The 16,615-nt window shown below is 37.4% G+C and overlaps 1 protein-coding gene across 1 annotated transcript in view; it reads right to left on the reverse strand.

Annotated features, from left to right (window-relative positions):
* si:ch73-71d17.2 (RPA-related protein RADX) overlaps window positions 1-16,278 on the reverse strand; it is a 20,935-nt gene extending 4,657 nt beyond the window's left edge. The window contains exons 1-14 of the mRNA XM_056461157.1: window positions 15,677-16,278; window positions 12,977-13,134; window positions 12,442-12,613; window positions 11,716-11,824; window positions 9,292-9,386; window positions 9,094-9,219; window positions 8,912-9,019; window positions 5,729-5,902; window positions 5,506-5,627; window positions 4,611-4,684; window positions 2,508-2,570; window positions 2,375-2,424; window positions 1,959-2,261; window positions 4-156 (exon numbers count right to left, since the gene is read on the reverse strand). Of these exons, the coding sequence (XP_056317132.1) occupies window positions 4-156; window positions 1,959-2,261; window positions 2,375-2,424; window positions 2,508-2,570; window positions 4,611-4,684; window positions 5,506-5,627; window positions 5,729-5,902; window positions 8,912-9,019; window positions 9,094-9,219; window positions 9,292-9,386; window positions 11,716-11,824; window positions 12,442-12,613; window positions 12,977-13,134; window positions 15,677-16,271 (2,302 nt within the window). The 5' untranslated portion in view covers window positions 16,272-16,278. The remainder of the gene's footprint in view (window positions 1-3; window positions 157-1,958; window positions 2,262-2,374; window positions 2,425-2,507; window positions 2,571-4,610; window positions 4,685-5,505; window positions 5,628-5,728; window positions 5,903-8,911; window positions 9,020-9,093; window positions 9,220-9,291; window positions 9,387-11,715; window positions 11,825-12,441; window positions 12,614-12,976; window positions 13,135-15,676) is intronic.
* Window positions 16,279-16,615: the final 337 nt, after the last annotated feature.

Genomic DNA, 16,615 nt, shown 5'->3' on the forward strand with positions numbered 1-16,615 from the left:
TACCAGGACTTGGGGGCGGAGCATGTGGTGAAAATCCTCCATGTGATAAGACAGACTCCCAGGAGTTATCATGTGAGAGGGGGAGGGGCATCCAGTGCAGGTTACCAGGGGCCGCGGGAAGAAATACAACATCAAGCATCACTCCATCAGATAGAGCTATGAAAAACGGAAATATTTTAATATAAAAATATTTAATATATTCACTTAAACTATTTACTAATATCATAATACAAGCATGCAGTATAACACCTTAAAAGTCACATGAAGTGCTTTGAAATGTGCAATTTTTGTTTTTCAATGTTTGATTTAATCTCAACTGAAACATGAAAAGAAGGTGGAACAGAGTAGCTCCTCCCCTTTTTGAAAAACAGTCAATAGTGTTTTGTTTTTATTCGCAGCACTGCCAATGAGAGTGGTTGAGCTAAAGCGCATCAATTGAAAAGTAAATGAGAAGCATCTTGAAGGGGGCGGGGCATGTCAGATACTACAGAGCCTTTGATTGGTCAAGATTTAAAAACATGAAAATCTGAAGTATCGTTGATCCATTTAGGCAGAACTGCAAGTTTTGAATGTTTATAAGGTTTATATCTTCTAAATGTGAACTTTATTACGGTTTTGGAGCACAATAGCTTATACACTCACCGGCTACTTTATTAGGTACACCTTACTAGTACTGGGTTGGACCCACTTTTGCCTTCAGAACTGCCTTAATTCTTTGTGGCATAGATTTAACAAAGTCCTGAAATATTTCTCAGAGATTTTGCTCCATATTGACATGACAGCATCACACACTTGCTGCAGATTTGTCAGCTGCACATCCATGATGTGAATCTCCTGTTCTACCACATCCCAAAGGTGCTCAATTGGATTAAGGACTGGTGACTGTGGAGGCCATTTGAATACAGTGAACTCATTGTCATGTTCGAGAAACCAGTCTTAGATGATTCACGTTTTATGACATGGTGCGTTATCCTGCTGGATGCAGCCATCAGAAGATGGGTACACTGGTGGTCATAAAGGGATGGACATGGTCAGAAACAATACTCAGGTAGGCTGTGGCATTGACACGATGCTCAATTGGTACTAATGGGCCAAAAGTGTGCCAAGAAAATATCCTCCACACCATTACACCACCACCACCAGCCTGAACTGTTGATAAAAGGCAGGATGGATTCATGCTTTTATGCTGTTGACACCAAATTCTGACACTACCATCCGAATGTCGCAGCAGAAATCAAGACTCATCAAACCAGGCAACGTTTTTTCAATCTTCTATTGTCTAATTTGAATTGTGAGACTGTGTGAATTGTAGCCTCAGTTTCCTGTTCTTAGCTGACAGAAGTGGCACCTGGTGTGGTCTTCTGCTGCTGTAGCTCATCCGCCTCAAGGTTGGATGTGTTGTGCATTCAGAGATGCTCGGTCAGAGTTGACCTCGGTTGTAATTTGAGTTCCTGTTGCCTTTCTATAGGGCTGAACCAGTCTGGCCATTCTCCTCTGACCTCTGGCATCAACAAGACATTTGTGTCCACAGAACTGCCGCTCACTCAATATTTTCTCTTTTTCAGGCCATTCCATGTAAACCCTAGAGATGGTTGTGTGTGAAAATCCCAGTAGATCAGCAGTTTCTGAAATACTCAGACCAGCCCGTCTGGCACCAACAACCATGCCACGTTCAAAGTCACTTAAATCACCTTTCTTCCCCATGCTTGGTTTGAACTGCAGCAGATCGTCTTGACCATGTCTACATGCCTAAACGCATTGAGTTGCTGCCATGTGATTGGCTGGTTAGAAATTTGTGTTAACGAGCAGTTGGACAGGTGTACCTAATAAAGTGGCCGGTGAGTGCATATATCCTTAAGACTAACATATTGATGCTAACATCTTTAAAAAATGTATTTTAATTTCACGGGAGCTTTAAATTCATAAAATATATAAACATGTGTGTTTTAAAAGAGCACCTCTCATTGTCAGAGTAAAGTAGCCCGTGTAGCAGGAGGCGGGGCTAAAGGACTCCAGTTCTCTCTGGGGGAGGAGCTTGTGAAAGCTGTTAACCTGCATCCCCACGGCAACGATCTGAACATGTCTGCGTTCATAAGAAAACACCCGTGGCAAAGTCTCAATGGCGACGCGAGTCAAGCCGAGACGTGAGGTCGTGGGACTGGTGGGCGGAGTTAAAAAGTTTTCGTCATCGTCTTCATCAATACTGTCGTCATCCTGCTCTCCCACTAGAAACTCCATAGCTCCATCAAACAGGGAGCAATCTGCAGGGTAATAGAGGCATTTGGTTGTCACTATTTGATTAGCTGTCTGTGAAATAATATGCATGATGATGATAAAAATACCCAAGAAATTGAATGGTGTGTGTGATTATTACCCCTTTCTGCATCGTCCTCTGTTGTAAATGATTGCAGAGGTGGTGCCAGCCTGAGTGAGAATGAATTATTGTTTGAGAATAGCACTACTAGTTTGGCTGTATCGGACTTAAAAAAAAACACACACATTCTTACCTCTTTCTAGGACTAGAGCTGCTGAAAAGTTTCCGCTTCACAGGTGTTCTGTAAGGGTCAGACCTGTGCTTGACATAAATATCAATGATCTTGAGGGACAGTTCAACCAGTCATGAAAATGTAGTCAAAGGATTAGTTCACCCAAAAAATTTAAATTCTGCTATTAATTATTTACCCTTGCCTCGTTTCAATCCCCTGAAGCCTTTGTTTTTTTTCGAACACAAATTAAGATTGTTTACTTGTATTTTTTGGATTAAGCCTACTTTTGAAAGGTTATTGAACTACTTTTTTGTGTGAGACAAAAAACTTGTTACTTAATTTGTTACTTAACTGCTTTGTTTTTTTTTTTGGATTCATATTGATCAATATTAATTTTTTATAAATTATATGGTTTGTGTATTTTTGAAAATTGTGATTTTTGTTTGATTCCTGATTTGATTCCTTAAAGGTCCCATTAATTGCTTTGAAATATGTATTTTTATTCTATATCTGACGTAATCTCAATGGAAACACAAAGAGAGGGTGGGACATAATGCAGCTCATCCCCTTTTTAAAAAATAGCCAATAGCGTTTTGTTTTATCACAGCTCTGCCAGTAAGGGTGGTTGAGCTAAAGTGCATCAAATGAAAAGCAAATGAGAAGCATCTTTAAGGGGGCGGGGCATGTCAGATACTAGAGAGCATCTGATTGGTTGTGATGTCATGAGTAAAACTGAAGTATGCAGTGACGTAAATAAAACCATTGATCCATTTAGTTGGAAGTGACAGACTAGAAGCTTTACATGTTTATATCTTCTTAATGCGAATTTTGTCACTGTTTTGGGGCACACTAGCTTAAAGATATCCTAAACATAAATAATACCGATACTAACATCTAAAAAACTGTATTTTATTTTCATGGGACCTTTAAACATGGTTTATAGTGTTGAAAAAGTGTATATTTTGTGTGTTTATTGAGTGTCAGTGTCTGAACAGTGGTTTAATAATAGATCCAGAGGGTTTACTGATTTTTTGGACTAAAATGAAAATCTGGCAGTACACTTAAAGTAAGCAAAAGAAACAGTTACAAGATATTGGGATGAAATCCAAGAGTTCTCTGATCCTGATAGAGAAGTTTGAAGTCCAGAAAAGGAACCAAAAACATATATATAAAAAAACATTTGACGTGACTTCAGTGTTTTAACTGTAATCATATGAAGTGCTCCAATAACACTTTTGCGTGCTGAAAAAACTGTAACTGTAAAAACACAATACTATCTGGATGCAGACTTGTATATGCAAGCTGAGACACGCAGTCTCAGACACAATGCACTCAATGGAGCGAGTGATGTTACTGTAAGGGGTAGATTTAGGTGTGTGCATTAAAAGCATTGCATGCAGCTCAGCTTGCAGCTGCATCCGGTCTGTAGCCAGAGCCTTCTCAGTAAACATGTACCCTGACTTGATGGGAGAGAGAAAATATTAGTGTCATATTTACAGGTTTTTGGCACACAAAAGTGTTTTTGGAGCTTCGTATGATTACAGTTGAACCACTAAAGTCACACTGAAGCTTTTGACAATATTTTAAGTTCCTTTTCTGGACTTTGAACATCTCTCGACCGTTGCTGTCTACAGAGGATAAGAGCTCTCGGATTTCATCTAAAATATCTTAATTTGTGTTTCAAAAATGAACAAAGGTTTCAGTGTATTGGACCAACATGATTATGAGAAATTAATAACAGAATTTTTATTTTTTTGGTTTCATGGTTGGCTTAGTTATGCACAGATTGTCTTTTTCCTGCATAGTGAATAACAAGGTGGGCACCTCCATCAGATTTTATACCACTTCCACTAAAGTGGCAAAAATCAGGCAAGCAGACACAAAGTGATGCTTCAGCACTGCTTATGTATTTATTTACATTTAATCGTTTTGATAAGATTACAAAAATAATGCAAAATGTGTCTGTTTCATGTTTAAAAAATGTCATTATCAGGATACCATTTAATTTTGAGTCAGAAAAAAATCATTATGCATACAAGAACATTTCTGATAAAGAAATTATGAACTACTCTATATTTATCACATCAGAAAGACAAACATTCACAAATAAAGACGCACACACACCCCTCTCTTTGCCGTGGCACTCTAGGGCTAAGTGGAGCTGATGGAAGATCTGAATACTGGTATTGTCCACTGGCCTATAAAGAAGAAAAAAATAGATATAAGACAGGAAAACTACTGCTCAAACATTTGAGGTTAAGGAAGTGTTTTGTTTTGGTTTGTAAAGAAATAACATTCTTACTTAGTGAGAAAAATGTAAAATATTAAATGTATAATATTATAAAGTTAAATATGCATCCTGGATGAGGATAAGATCTTTCTGTAAAATACATCAAGATATATATTTTTAACCTATTTAAAGGGATTGTTTACCAAAAATGAAAATTCTTTATTCTCATTCATTCATTTTCTTTTCGGCTTAGTCCCTTTATTAATCTGGGGTCGCCACAGCGGAATGAACCACCATTTTATCCAGCATATGTTTTATGCAGCGGATGCCCTTCCAGCTGCAACCCATCACTAGAAAACACCTATACACACTTAATCACACACATACACAACGGGCAATTTAGCTTACTCAATTACTACGTGTATATACTACGTGTCTTTGCACTTGTGGGGGAAACCGGAGCACCCAGAGGAAACCCATGTGAACTCAGGGAGAACATGCAAACTCCACACAGAAATGCCAACTGACCCAGCCGGGGCTAGAACCAGCAACCTTCTTGCTGTGAAGCTATCGTGCTACCCACTGTGCCACCGCGACACCTACTTTATTCTTTACTATGGAATTTGATGGGTGCCAGCAACCAACATTCTTCAAAATATCTTCTTTAGTCTTAAACAACAACTAAATAAGAAAGCTTTAAAACCACACGAGGGATAAACGTTAAACTATCCCTTTAAATGTTATTTTTGTTTGTGGCTGTGTGATTTGTTGATGTATATATGCGTGTACCTCTCGATGATGGTAGCAGGCTGCAGTGATCACACACTGAATAGCAAACCGCTGCTTTTCTCTATAATTTAACTTCTCACACTCTAATTTCATCTCGCCTCCACTGATGAGACCAGCTTCTCCTTCACACATACATTGAAATTAATTTGACAGACATTATTACATGAATCCTTCAATCCAAAAACACACAGTTTTGTATAAACAACATTCTGTGCTCCCTTACTTTGTCTGTTCTCCATGTAGTAATGCAGTGAAACAGGAAGAGGCGGGTAGCTGAAATATCCACCAACCACAGCTCTGTCCAGCAGACTCCTCTCATCCACCCGCCTTAGCCAGTGGAGAAACTGTCGAATGGGCCGTATCCCCTTGTATGGCATCACGGGGCGAGACCCTGTGCCTGTTTTAATATTTGCAAATAGTTTTTGAAAATTAATTGATTCATCTAATTTTACTCACTGTACATTTTAAAGCGATAGTTAACCCGAAGTCTGCCATCATTTTTTCTACTGAACACAAAAGATATTTGGAAGAAAGCTGGAAACGGGTAACTATTGACTTTCCATAGCACTTGTTTTTCCTACTATGAAAGTCAATGGTTAAAGCTTTCTTCAAAATATCTTCTTTTGTGTTCAACACAATACAGAAATTCATGTTTGGAATCACTTGAGAGTGAATAAATAGTGTTTAAATATTTATTTTTGGGTGAATTAGCTCTTTAAAAATTGTCTTTCTGTTTTTTTTTTTGCATAACATGAGAATAAAAAGTATTTAAAAAAGCATATTTACTTAAAGGTGGTGTATGTTCGTTTTCGACTCTTCTAAAGCATAAAATACCATAATATGATTGCAGATATTTAAGAAACATGCTAAGTGAACAGTCTTGTTTATCTGAAAAACAATGCTGAAGTCAGATATTCTGCTTTGAAAATGTGTGTTTCATGCCGGAACATCCATATTTTTGGTCATTTTAACCCGCCCAATGCCAGTTTAGCCAATTATATTTCAGCACCCCAGGTTGCCTTGGTGGAAAACAGCGTATTTTATTCTTTCATTCATTCCGAAAGGCTCTCAAAGCATGCGCCCGTGACCGAAATGTGACCTCTGGTGGACATTAGCAGACTCCGAAATGAGCCGCAGATTCCACATGAGGTTAATAATTAGCAAATAATAAATATATTACAAACGCAAACATTAGCTGAGCTGGGGTCCGTTCTTTGTACTTGGATTACTCAGTTAGCAGGATTTGGTTATTGAAGATTTCCAGGACCGTTTCATTCTTCAAAAATCATCCGAGACTTGTTGTCATAGCAACAGTTCTGCTAGCTCAAACCTGCTCGGAAGCAGGCTCATTTCATATAAACAGGATTAGATCAGGTCAGTTCAAGCAAAGATAATACTGAAGGTATGTACCGAATTCGGATATTTTCTTACTGAAGTAGTTATATACACTTGTGAAAATTATAAATGTATATTTCTAAACTATATATAAAGTTTAAAAAATGTATATCAATAAAACTTATGCAATCTGCACTCCAAAATAAAAGTACAAAGGCTGTCACCTGGTGGTTCAAAGAGAAAATGTATTGATATGGACTTTTTAAATACAAACGCGTGCAATCGTTTTAGTACAATTTGAGTTTGATAATTTCCACAATAATAATCAACTTTTTTTTAAAGGAATAATACATTTTTGCAGTCATGGACCTGTTTTGACAGTTAATATGATGGTGATTTGATGTTTCACAAAAGTTGCAGGAATCTTTATCAACAAAAAAATGCTTTTGTGATGCTAAATTAATTTAAACATCCAGTTATTCTTTACACCGATTAAGAAACCGGCTACTATAATACTACTATGGCTACTATAAAGAAAATCCACTCTATATGTAAAACTAAATAAATTGCTAAATACTCTTGACACACGAAAGTGTGAAGCCTGCAGCCCGCAACAAAAGTGGAAAGTTATTGCGTATCATCTTTAACAAACCGTTTCCTATGAATTTTATGTCATTTTACTCACATGGATAATTGAATATTAATCAGATGATGTCATTAAGCTGCTGTGCGATAGATTTGCCCTTCACAACATGCGCAGCGATCTCAGATCAGTTCATCCAGATATTTTAATCTGATTTGCGAACTTGTTTGAAGAACCAAATTAGCCAAAGATCAGTTATCAAGATTAAAAGATCCAGGATCTGCCAAATCATCTTAGATCATTTAAGCAAGGTACGAAGAACAGACCCCAGGTTTGATTGTAACCCTGTGCCCTAACAACATGCTGTGTGACAAGATTTGCAGTAATAAGCAATTTGGCTGTTTGCACCAGACGCAACAAGAATTTATTTAAATGCAGCCATTTAGAAGCACAGTGCACTTACTAGAGTAGTGGACTTACTGCACTTTAATGAAATGGTAAGGTTTATGATAATACATATTAATTCTCTTTAACATTATTAAACGTAGATGCTGAATCAGTTCTAAAGATCAATTTCAAACGGTTTATTTTATTTTCAAGATCTGAGGTGAACTACCTGCTGCTGCTTTCAGTAGTACGGCAATAAATGTCATGTGAAATGGCATTCAAACTCACAATGTTAGCATTTAACACTGAATAAAGCACATGAGGTGTGCCTGAGGTGATCATTGTCATTTATCCTGTTGTTCAGCTGCGAGAAATAGAAGCTGTTTCTAAAATATATATTCACAAAAATATTCCTTCTATCGCCATTACTTTTAGCACGCTTTAAATGAGAATTTAGGCTCAATCGTCAGACTGTTGGTCATCAATCTGGCAATCTAGGCTTGCTTTTTTTTTTTTGATACAGGAATGCAATACCTAGTCTAACCACTGGGTGTCAAACTTACAAACTGCACCTTTAAAATGTAATTGGTTTGTAACATTATAAATGCCACTCAATTTATTCAACTAAAATGTCAACTGATCAATTGATTTATAAACTTTGCACTTTCAACACTATTTGTGGAATGAAAGTGCAAAAAAAGAAAACAACGACAAACAAAACGCTAAAATTGTTTTCAGCGCACTCTGGAATAAAGCTAGTGTTGGAGAAGATTTTACAAACAAAGAAAGTCTCCAACTTTAGAACCACTTAATGCATCCTTTCTGAATAAACATACTCTTACTGACCCCAAACTGCATATGAAATGTCTGATCTACAAAGGTGTTAAGCCCAGGTGTCAAATCCAGTTCCTGGAGGGCCACAGCTCTGCACAGTTTAGTTGCAACTATGCTTCAACACACTTACCTGTAGATTTCAAACAAGCCTGAAGGACTCAATTAGTCTGATCAGGTGTTTTTAATTAGGGTTAAAGCTAAGCTGTGCAGAGCTGCGGCCCTCCAGGACCTGTATTTGATACCTGTGTGTTAAAGCATGATATTTACCTGTGCAGTAAACCTGGGTCAGTGAGGTGTTGGTGAGATAATCAAAAGTTGTCGCTCCGTCAACTGCACTTCTGATGAGCTTTAATCTTGTGCAGACAACCAGTGCCACTGAATTAAAGAAAAGAAAAGAAAAAAATGACAGTGTGTCTTTAATACAAAGAGAAATCAGTCTGTTGTCATACTTGGACAGATGCGGCTCTGAACATCAGGCTGTGATGTGGAGAAAAGCTTGATCATGATTGGCTGGTCTGATGTCCGGTCCACCATCTGGATCCAGCGATACTCCTCCAACTCTGACCTCTGTCCATCTGCAAGAGGAATTTTGTTCAGTCGGTTAGCTAAATATCCATGTAATAAATATTTCTCTGTTTACATCTCACCTTTCCTTTTGACCCTTCGTTCTGAACGACCAACAAAGATCACCACACCAATGACATCACAGATATGGCCTTCTAGACAACTAGAAATCTCCTGCCTGCAAGACATGACCACTAATGCATTTCTCTGTGTTATACAAGCATTTGATTTCTATTTGAAGGGGTAATGTTATGCTTTTCACATATCAAACTTCCTTTAGTGTGTAATGTTATTGTTTAAGCATGAAAAAGACCTGCAAAGCTATACAGTTAACTCCAAAAGCTAATTATTCTTTATATAAAAGATATATGAGATAAATATACTGATTTACTTGCAATTTATCAACCAACTGTTGATATTCACACACATAACCACCATTATGTGAACTAATGTGAAAAGAAAAAGCAATTAGGCTTTTTGTGCATAATCTTCATGCTCTGGACACTGAATTTCAGGAGTTTAAACTGACTAGTCTTTGAAATCAATCATTCATTCATTCATTCCTTTTTCTTTGGCTTAGTGCCTTATTTATCAGGGGTCACCACAGCGGAATGAACCGCCAACTATTCCAGCATATGTTTTACACAGCGGAGGCCCTTGTAGCTGCAACCCAGCACTGGGAAACACCTATACACTCTTGCATTCACACACACGCACTCATACACTATGGCCAATTGAGTTCATCCAATTCACTAATAGCGCTTGTGTTTGGACTTGTGGGGGAAACCGGAGCACCTGGAGGAAGCCCACACATACACGGAGAAACCATGCAAACTCCACACAGAAATGCCAGTTGGCCCAGCTGGAACTCGAACCAGCAGCCTTCTTGCTGTGAGGCGACAGTGCTAAACACTGAGCCACCGTGTCTCCCATCAATCAATCAATCAAACTTTATTCATAAAGCACTTTAAAAAACACCCAAAGTGCTGTGCAGAAGACTACAACTCGACAGGACATAAAAGACATAAAATAAAATAAATAAGCAAAATGTTAACAGGTTTTAAAGGCCAAAGAGAGGAGATGGGTTTTAACATATGATTTTAAAAACAGACAACACAGGCCCCTTCATTGTCCGTTTTTAAATCATATCTTAAAACCCATCTATTCTCTTTGGCCTGTCTAATACACAGAGGCAAAGCATTCCACAGTTTAGGAGCTGCTGCAAAAAATGCACAATCTCCTCTGAGTTCACGCTTTGTTTTGAGCAACTGATGGGCTGACCTGAGGGGACGAGGTGGTATGTAAGGGTGTAGAGGAAATTTCAGAAATATAAAGTGGAGCAAGACCATTTAGATGTTTGGTTTGTTATTGCCTGATTAACTGAGTTATGTGCTATAAATGCTCCACCCTCTTTTAAAAAGGGGCGGGGAGCATCAGCTCATTTGCATTTAATGAGACACACAAAAACATTGAGTTTTTTCTTCCACCAAAGAAATCTGCATTTACACCATAAATGTAACCCTGGACCACAAAACCAATCTTATGTTGCATGTGTACATTTTTAGTAATAGCCAAAAATCCCACAGCCATATCACCCTGCAGCCCAAGGCCGGTTACTCACTGAAGCTAAGCAGGGCTGATCCTGGTCAGTACCTGGATGGGAGACCACATCCGAAAACTAGGTTGCTGTTGGAAGTGGTGTTAATGAGGCCAGCAGGGGCGCTCAATCTGTGTCCTAATTCCTAATGCCCCTGTATAGTGAAGGGGACACTATACTAGTCAGTGAGTGCCGTCTTTCGGATGTTAAACCTAGGTCCTGACTCTGTGGTCATTAAAAATCCCATGGCACTTCTTGTAAAGAGTAGAGGTGTAACCCCGGTGTCCTGGCTAAATTCCACCCATCATGGCCTCCCAACCATCCCCATCCATCGAATTGGCTTTATCACTGTCTCTCCACTCCACCTATAGCTGGTGTGTGGTAAACGCATTGGCGCTGTTGTCCTGTGGCTGCAGTCTCATCATCCACGTGGATGCTGCACACCGGTGGTGGTGTGGAGAGACCCCCCCCCCATACATTACATTACAAAAATACATAGTATGGGTCAAACTGATTCTTCTTAACATTAGATCATGTTCCATGATAAAATTTAGTAAATTACCTCTTGTTAACACTGCAATTTTCAGAATTTAATTTTCGATTAGTAATGTGCATTGCTAAGCACTTCATTTAGACATTTTTAAAGAAGATTTTCACAATATTTATACATTTTTTGCACCCTCTGATTCCTGATATTTAAATTGTCCTATGTCTGACAAATATCATCCGATCACAACAAACACATCAATGGATAGCTTATTTATTTTTAAATCATCTCAATTTACAAAATGGACTCTTATGACTGGTTTTATGGTCCACTGGTATGAGCATGAGATTTATTAAGTCTTGTTTAAAAAGATAAATCATAAGGGGTCATCCTTTTAAGAGCATTAGGGTTTTGTTCACATACCCACAAGTGAATGAGTGAGGCAAGTCTGGCAAAGCCCAGTCTGGAGAAATCTGGTTTTTAGGGATGATATAAATTTGGGCAGTGGGGTTCCTGGAATTAAGACTGATCTCTAATGGAGAAACAGAAGAAGGTAGAATGCAAAATATGTGCAACATTCCTGATGTAAACGAAAACAAATACCTATATCTAATTCAAATATTGTGGCATAGTCTACTGTTCACAGGTTTGGGGTCAGTAAGATCATTACTTTTATTTAGTTACGGCACATTGATCAAAAGTGACAGAAGTTTGTTTGTGCTTAACACGTGAGAAAATGTATTTAAAGGTGACAGTAAAGATATTGAAAATGTTACAAAATGTATATTTCTAAACTGAAAACTTGGATCCAATCCATTATGAGTTTCTTTATTTTGTTGAACACAAAAGAAGATATTTTGAAGAAAGCTGAAAACCAGTAGGAAAAACAAATACTATGGAAGAATACAATGGTTACAGGATTCCTGCTTTTTTAAAAATGTTGTGTTCAACAGAAGAAAGAAAGTCAAACAGGTTTGGAAGAAGTGAAGAGTGAGTAAATGATGACAAAATGTTTATTTTATTGTGAACTATCTCTTTAATACTAAAATAATAATAATAATAATAATATAGTTGATAAACTGAAATCTTAAATATTTACGGACCACAAATGTTTATAACTTTAATTGTTAGTGTACAATGTTTTTCTACCAATGTGTGGCTCTGAATCCTTCCCCGTGCGGCTGCTGTAGCTCTCCTTGACTCTGTAGCGACACAATCTTACGACTTGCCCCGGATGAAGGATTCGGTACCAGTCCAGGCAGACCGTGTTCCACAGCACAACACAAGCACTGGATGAGCCATCGCCAACCTCCAGCTCAGCCTAAGAACACAGAATGACGACAGAAATTACTTTGACTTCAAATCAATGCTTAAAGTGAAATTAGGCAATTTACACTGAAACATACAGATTATAATATTACTAGCCCCTATTAAATACTAATATTGAGATAGTTGATATGGATGTTAAATAGTAGCACTGAAGATGGCTTTAGAACTATTTAAATCTTTGCGTGTAAACATAAAATCTCAAAATAAAAAGAGTAAAACAACAGGCTAAAATATACATCAGTAAATATCAATTAAAAAAAGTCTCCAAAACTAAAAGTGTTAAGTTAAACTAAGTTAAGTTCACACAGGTAATAGATACACGCATGTCAAAGATGTCTTGATCTTGACCTCTGACCTTATAGGGAGAGTCACATTTCTGATCTGCCTTCCCATAATACATCAGTTTGGATTTGTGAAGGATCCGCACACACAGAGCGCCCAGGTACCGTCGAGATCCACTCAAGAAATGTCTACGCACCTTTGCAAGCGAAACTGTGGACCCAATATCTGCCACTAGAAACAAAAGCATACACGTGAACATCAACGCTTAACTCCCATTTAGCCATACAAGATGTCTCAAAACCTGTTTGTGTATTGCACATAAAATGGCATGACATCCACTGTCGCTAGTCAGGCCACAAGTTATGGGACAGTCGACTCAAAAATGAAAATTCTGCTATCATTTATTTTAGGAATGGGCAAAAGTACATTGAAATGTATTTTAAAATAAAATACCAAATACCTCAGTTTTACATCTATCAAAATAAACTATAAAATACAGCCGCCACAAATGTATCAAAATAAAATACTGTATTTTGAAAATACTACAAAATACTTTTACAAGGAAGCAGGACATTTCTTCGCAAACCAACAGGCCTTTTCGATCAATCCTGATCAAATAAATTAAATAAAGCAAAACAAATAAAATGAAATGAAACAAAGAATTTAATAAAATAATGATACAAAATTTTATTAAATAAATTTAATAACATAAAATAAGGCAACAATAAAGAAAACAAATTAAAATAAATATAATTTAATAAAATAAAAGCAAATCAAATTAAATAAAACAAACATTTTTTTTAATAAAATAATAATAAAAAATATATAAAAATAAAATAAATGTAATACATTAAATTAAATAAAACAGAGGGCAACACAATCGCCTCACAGCAAGAAGGTCGCTGGTTCGAGCCTCGGCTGGGTCAGTTGGCATTTCTGTGTGGAGTTTGCATGTTCTCCCAGTGTTCGCATGGGTTTCCTCAACGTGCTCTGGTTTTCCCCATAGTCCATAGACATGTTGTGTAGGTGAATCAGGTAAGCTAAATTGTCCGTTGTGTATGAGTGTGTATTGGTGTTTCCCAGTGATGGCTTCCAGCTGGAAGGGCATCCGCTGCGTAAAACATATGCTGGATAAGTTAGCGGTTGATTCTGCTGTGGCGACCCCTGATTAATAAAGGGACTAAGCCGAAAAGAAAATGAATGAAATAAAGCAAAACAAAACAATTAAATAAATAGAATTTAATGAAATAAAGCAAAACAAAAATCAAATAAAACAAAAAAATGTATCAAATAAGAATAAAAAAATTCACCTACTGTACATGAGGAGGTATTCATAAAAATGTAACCCGTTTTTCTCTTTGATTTTAGTAAAAATTTTGTACAAATTTTATACAGAAAATCCTGTCCTGAAGATGATCTCTTTAATCACTGTAAAAACCATTCAATGCATATATTGAGTTGGAATATAGTACTAGATACTTCTCTAGCTCTATCGATTGTGAAAATCTCGTAACAGTCTAATATTATTAAATGGTAATACATGAAAAGGTTATTACATTTTTTTGCTCACATAATTTGCTTAATAAATCTAGTTGTTTGATATGTAAAGTCACGATTTCTGAAATCTACGAAAATCTTAGTCATTTCCATAAATCATGTTTATTTTTGCAATTGTACTCTTCAATACACTCTATAAAACACGATATCTGTAGGACTTATTTTATGTTGTTTGTCTTATTTTCCCGTCTTATTTTGACTTGCTCCTGAATCTACCCCTGCTATATGTTATTTTCTTTATACGTGTTGCATAATTTCCATCCATAATCCAAGTATTGATCAACTTCTTCGGTATTAATCAATTTTCTACTCTAGTTTTGGCAAATAACTGAGAAAACACCACAATTAAAGGCTACATTTGTATCATGTCATCATTTAGACTTCTTACAAAGTATTTTACAGTATTTTAAAAATACAAACATACAAGACACCAGAAGTATTTTGATACAAATATTCAGACATTTTTATAAACCCCATCAAATACAAATTACAAAATACTATTTTGTATTTAAAATACATATTTGAATTAATCAAATTATATCATAAGTATGGCCCATACCTGATTTATTTACCCCCATTTCTCATGGTTTTGAACTATTAATGTTAAACGTTTACTGTTTTCAATGTAGTATTTTGTAAATTGTATTAAACCCTATATCCAGAATACCAACATAATAAAAGGGTTGAGTATTTTGAAAGTTATACTGCACAATAATACTTCAAGGCTTCAAGACTTCATTCATTTTCTTTATTAATCTGGGGTCGCCACAGTGGAATGAACCGCCAACTTATCCAGCATTTGTTTTACACAGCGGATGCCCTTCCAGCCGCAACCCATCTCTGGGAAACATCCACACACACACTCAATCACACTCATACACTACGGACAATTTAGCTTACCCAATTCACCTGTTCCACATGTCTTTGGACTGTTGGGGAAACCGGAGCACACGGAGGAAACCCACGCAAACGCAGGGAGACTCCACACAGAAACTGACCCAGGCTCGAACCAGCGACCTTCTTGCTGTGAGGCGACAGCACTGGCTTCAAGACTTTTCATTGGTAATTAACTGGAATATGTATATAGATATCTCAAATAAATAATTTATGATATTTTATAAACTTAATTTCAGATTTAAGATTGAGAAAAGTGAACTGATGCAGGAGCTGTCTATAAGAGTGACTCCACTCAAATTCTGACTAGAAGGTAAAGTACCGTCTAACTCCTCTTCAGAGTCCTCTGCGTCGGGCTCAGAGGGCGGCGTGTCGCGCCACATTTCTCCACAAAAGTCGTAGTTGTTCCACAGCGGCAGATAGGAAGTCCTGCGAGCTCTGAGCGGTCCTGCTCGCGGCTCGCCAAACATCCAGGGAATGGTTCTCACATTGACGGATGAGAGCGCCCGGAGAGCACCATCCCCGCCGTAGAGTCGGTCCACCTCCAGGCCGGAGACGTGGAAACTCTCTCCGTCTCCAGCGTCTGCATCACCGCGGCTGAACTCCACATTCCGGACGACGGAGCCGCAGTGCAGTTTATTCCTGCTGATGAGCTTGTTTATAGCGGGATCCAGAGATACGCGGATCTTACAGTCTCCGTCCGTGAGAGTGGCGTCAAACAGGCTCTCTGACATGGAGATGCTGTCCGGAAAGCGGATGCTGAAGTCAGAGTCTCTGCCGTAGCGGTCCAGAGAGATCACGTACAGCGGCTCGGAGCGGGTTCTGGCTCTCGGCGAGCCGGAGGTGTTGGATTTTAGGCGGTTTAAAGTGCTTTTGAGCGGGCATGTCTCTGAAGAACCGCCTGACAGCGCCGCCATGATTGCGCGACATCGACACACTGCCGCGGTGCATCGTGGGAGATTGAGTACAGCACAGAAAGAGAAAACGAAACTAAAATTTATGTTTAAAAAAAAATCTAGTAAATTGGTAAATGAAAAAACAAAAGATTGAACCATATCTAAGAAAAATAATGATGGAATTTTTTTTAAATATTGAAATTAAAGACAACTTTAGAAAGACTAAAAAACTAAAATTTAAATACAAATAAGTGCATTAAAGAAATTAAATTAAAGGCACAATGCGTAAATGTATAACAAATGTTGAAATTAATATATTTTTATATATTATTTATATATTATTTTGAATAATTTTTTAAAATATT

The sequence above is a fragment of the Danio aesculapii genome, chromosome 7, assembly GCF_903798145.1.
Source record: "Danio aesculapii chromosome 7, fDanAes4.1, whole genome shotgun sequence".
Classification (NCBI taxonomy): Eukaryota; Metazoa; Chordata; class Actinopteri; order Cypriniformes; family Danionidae; genus Danio; species Danio aesculapii.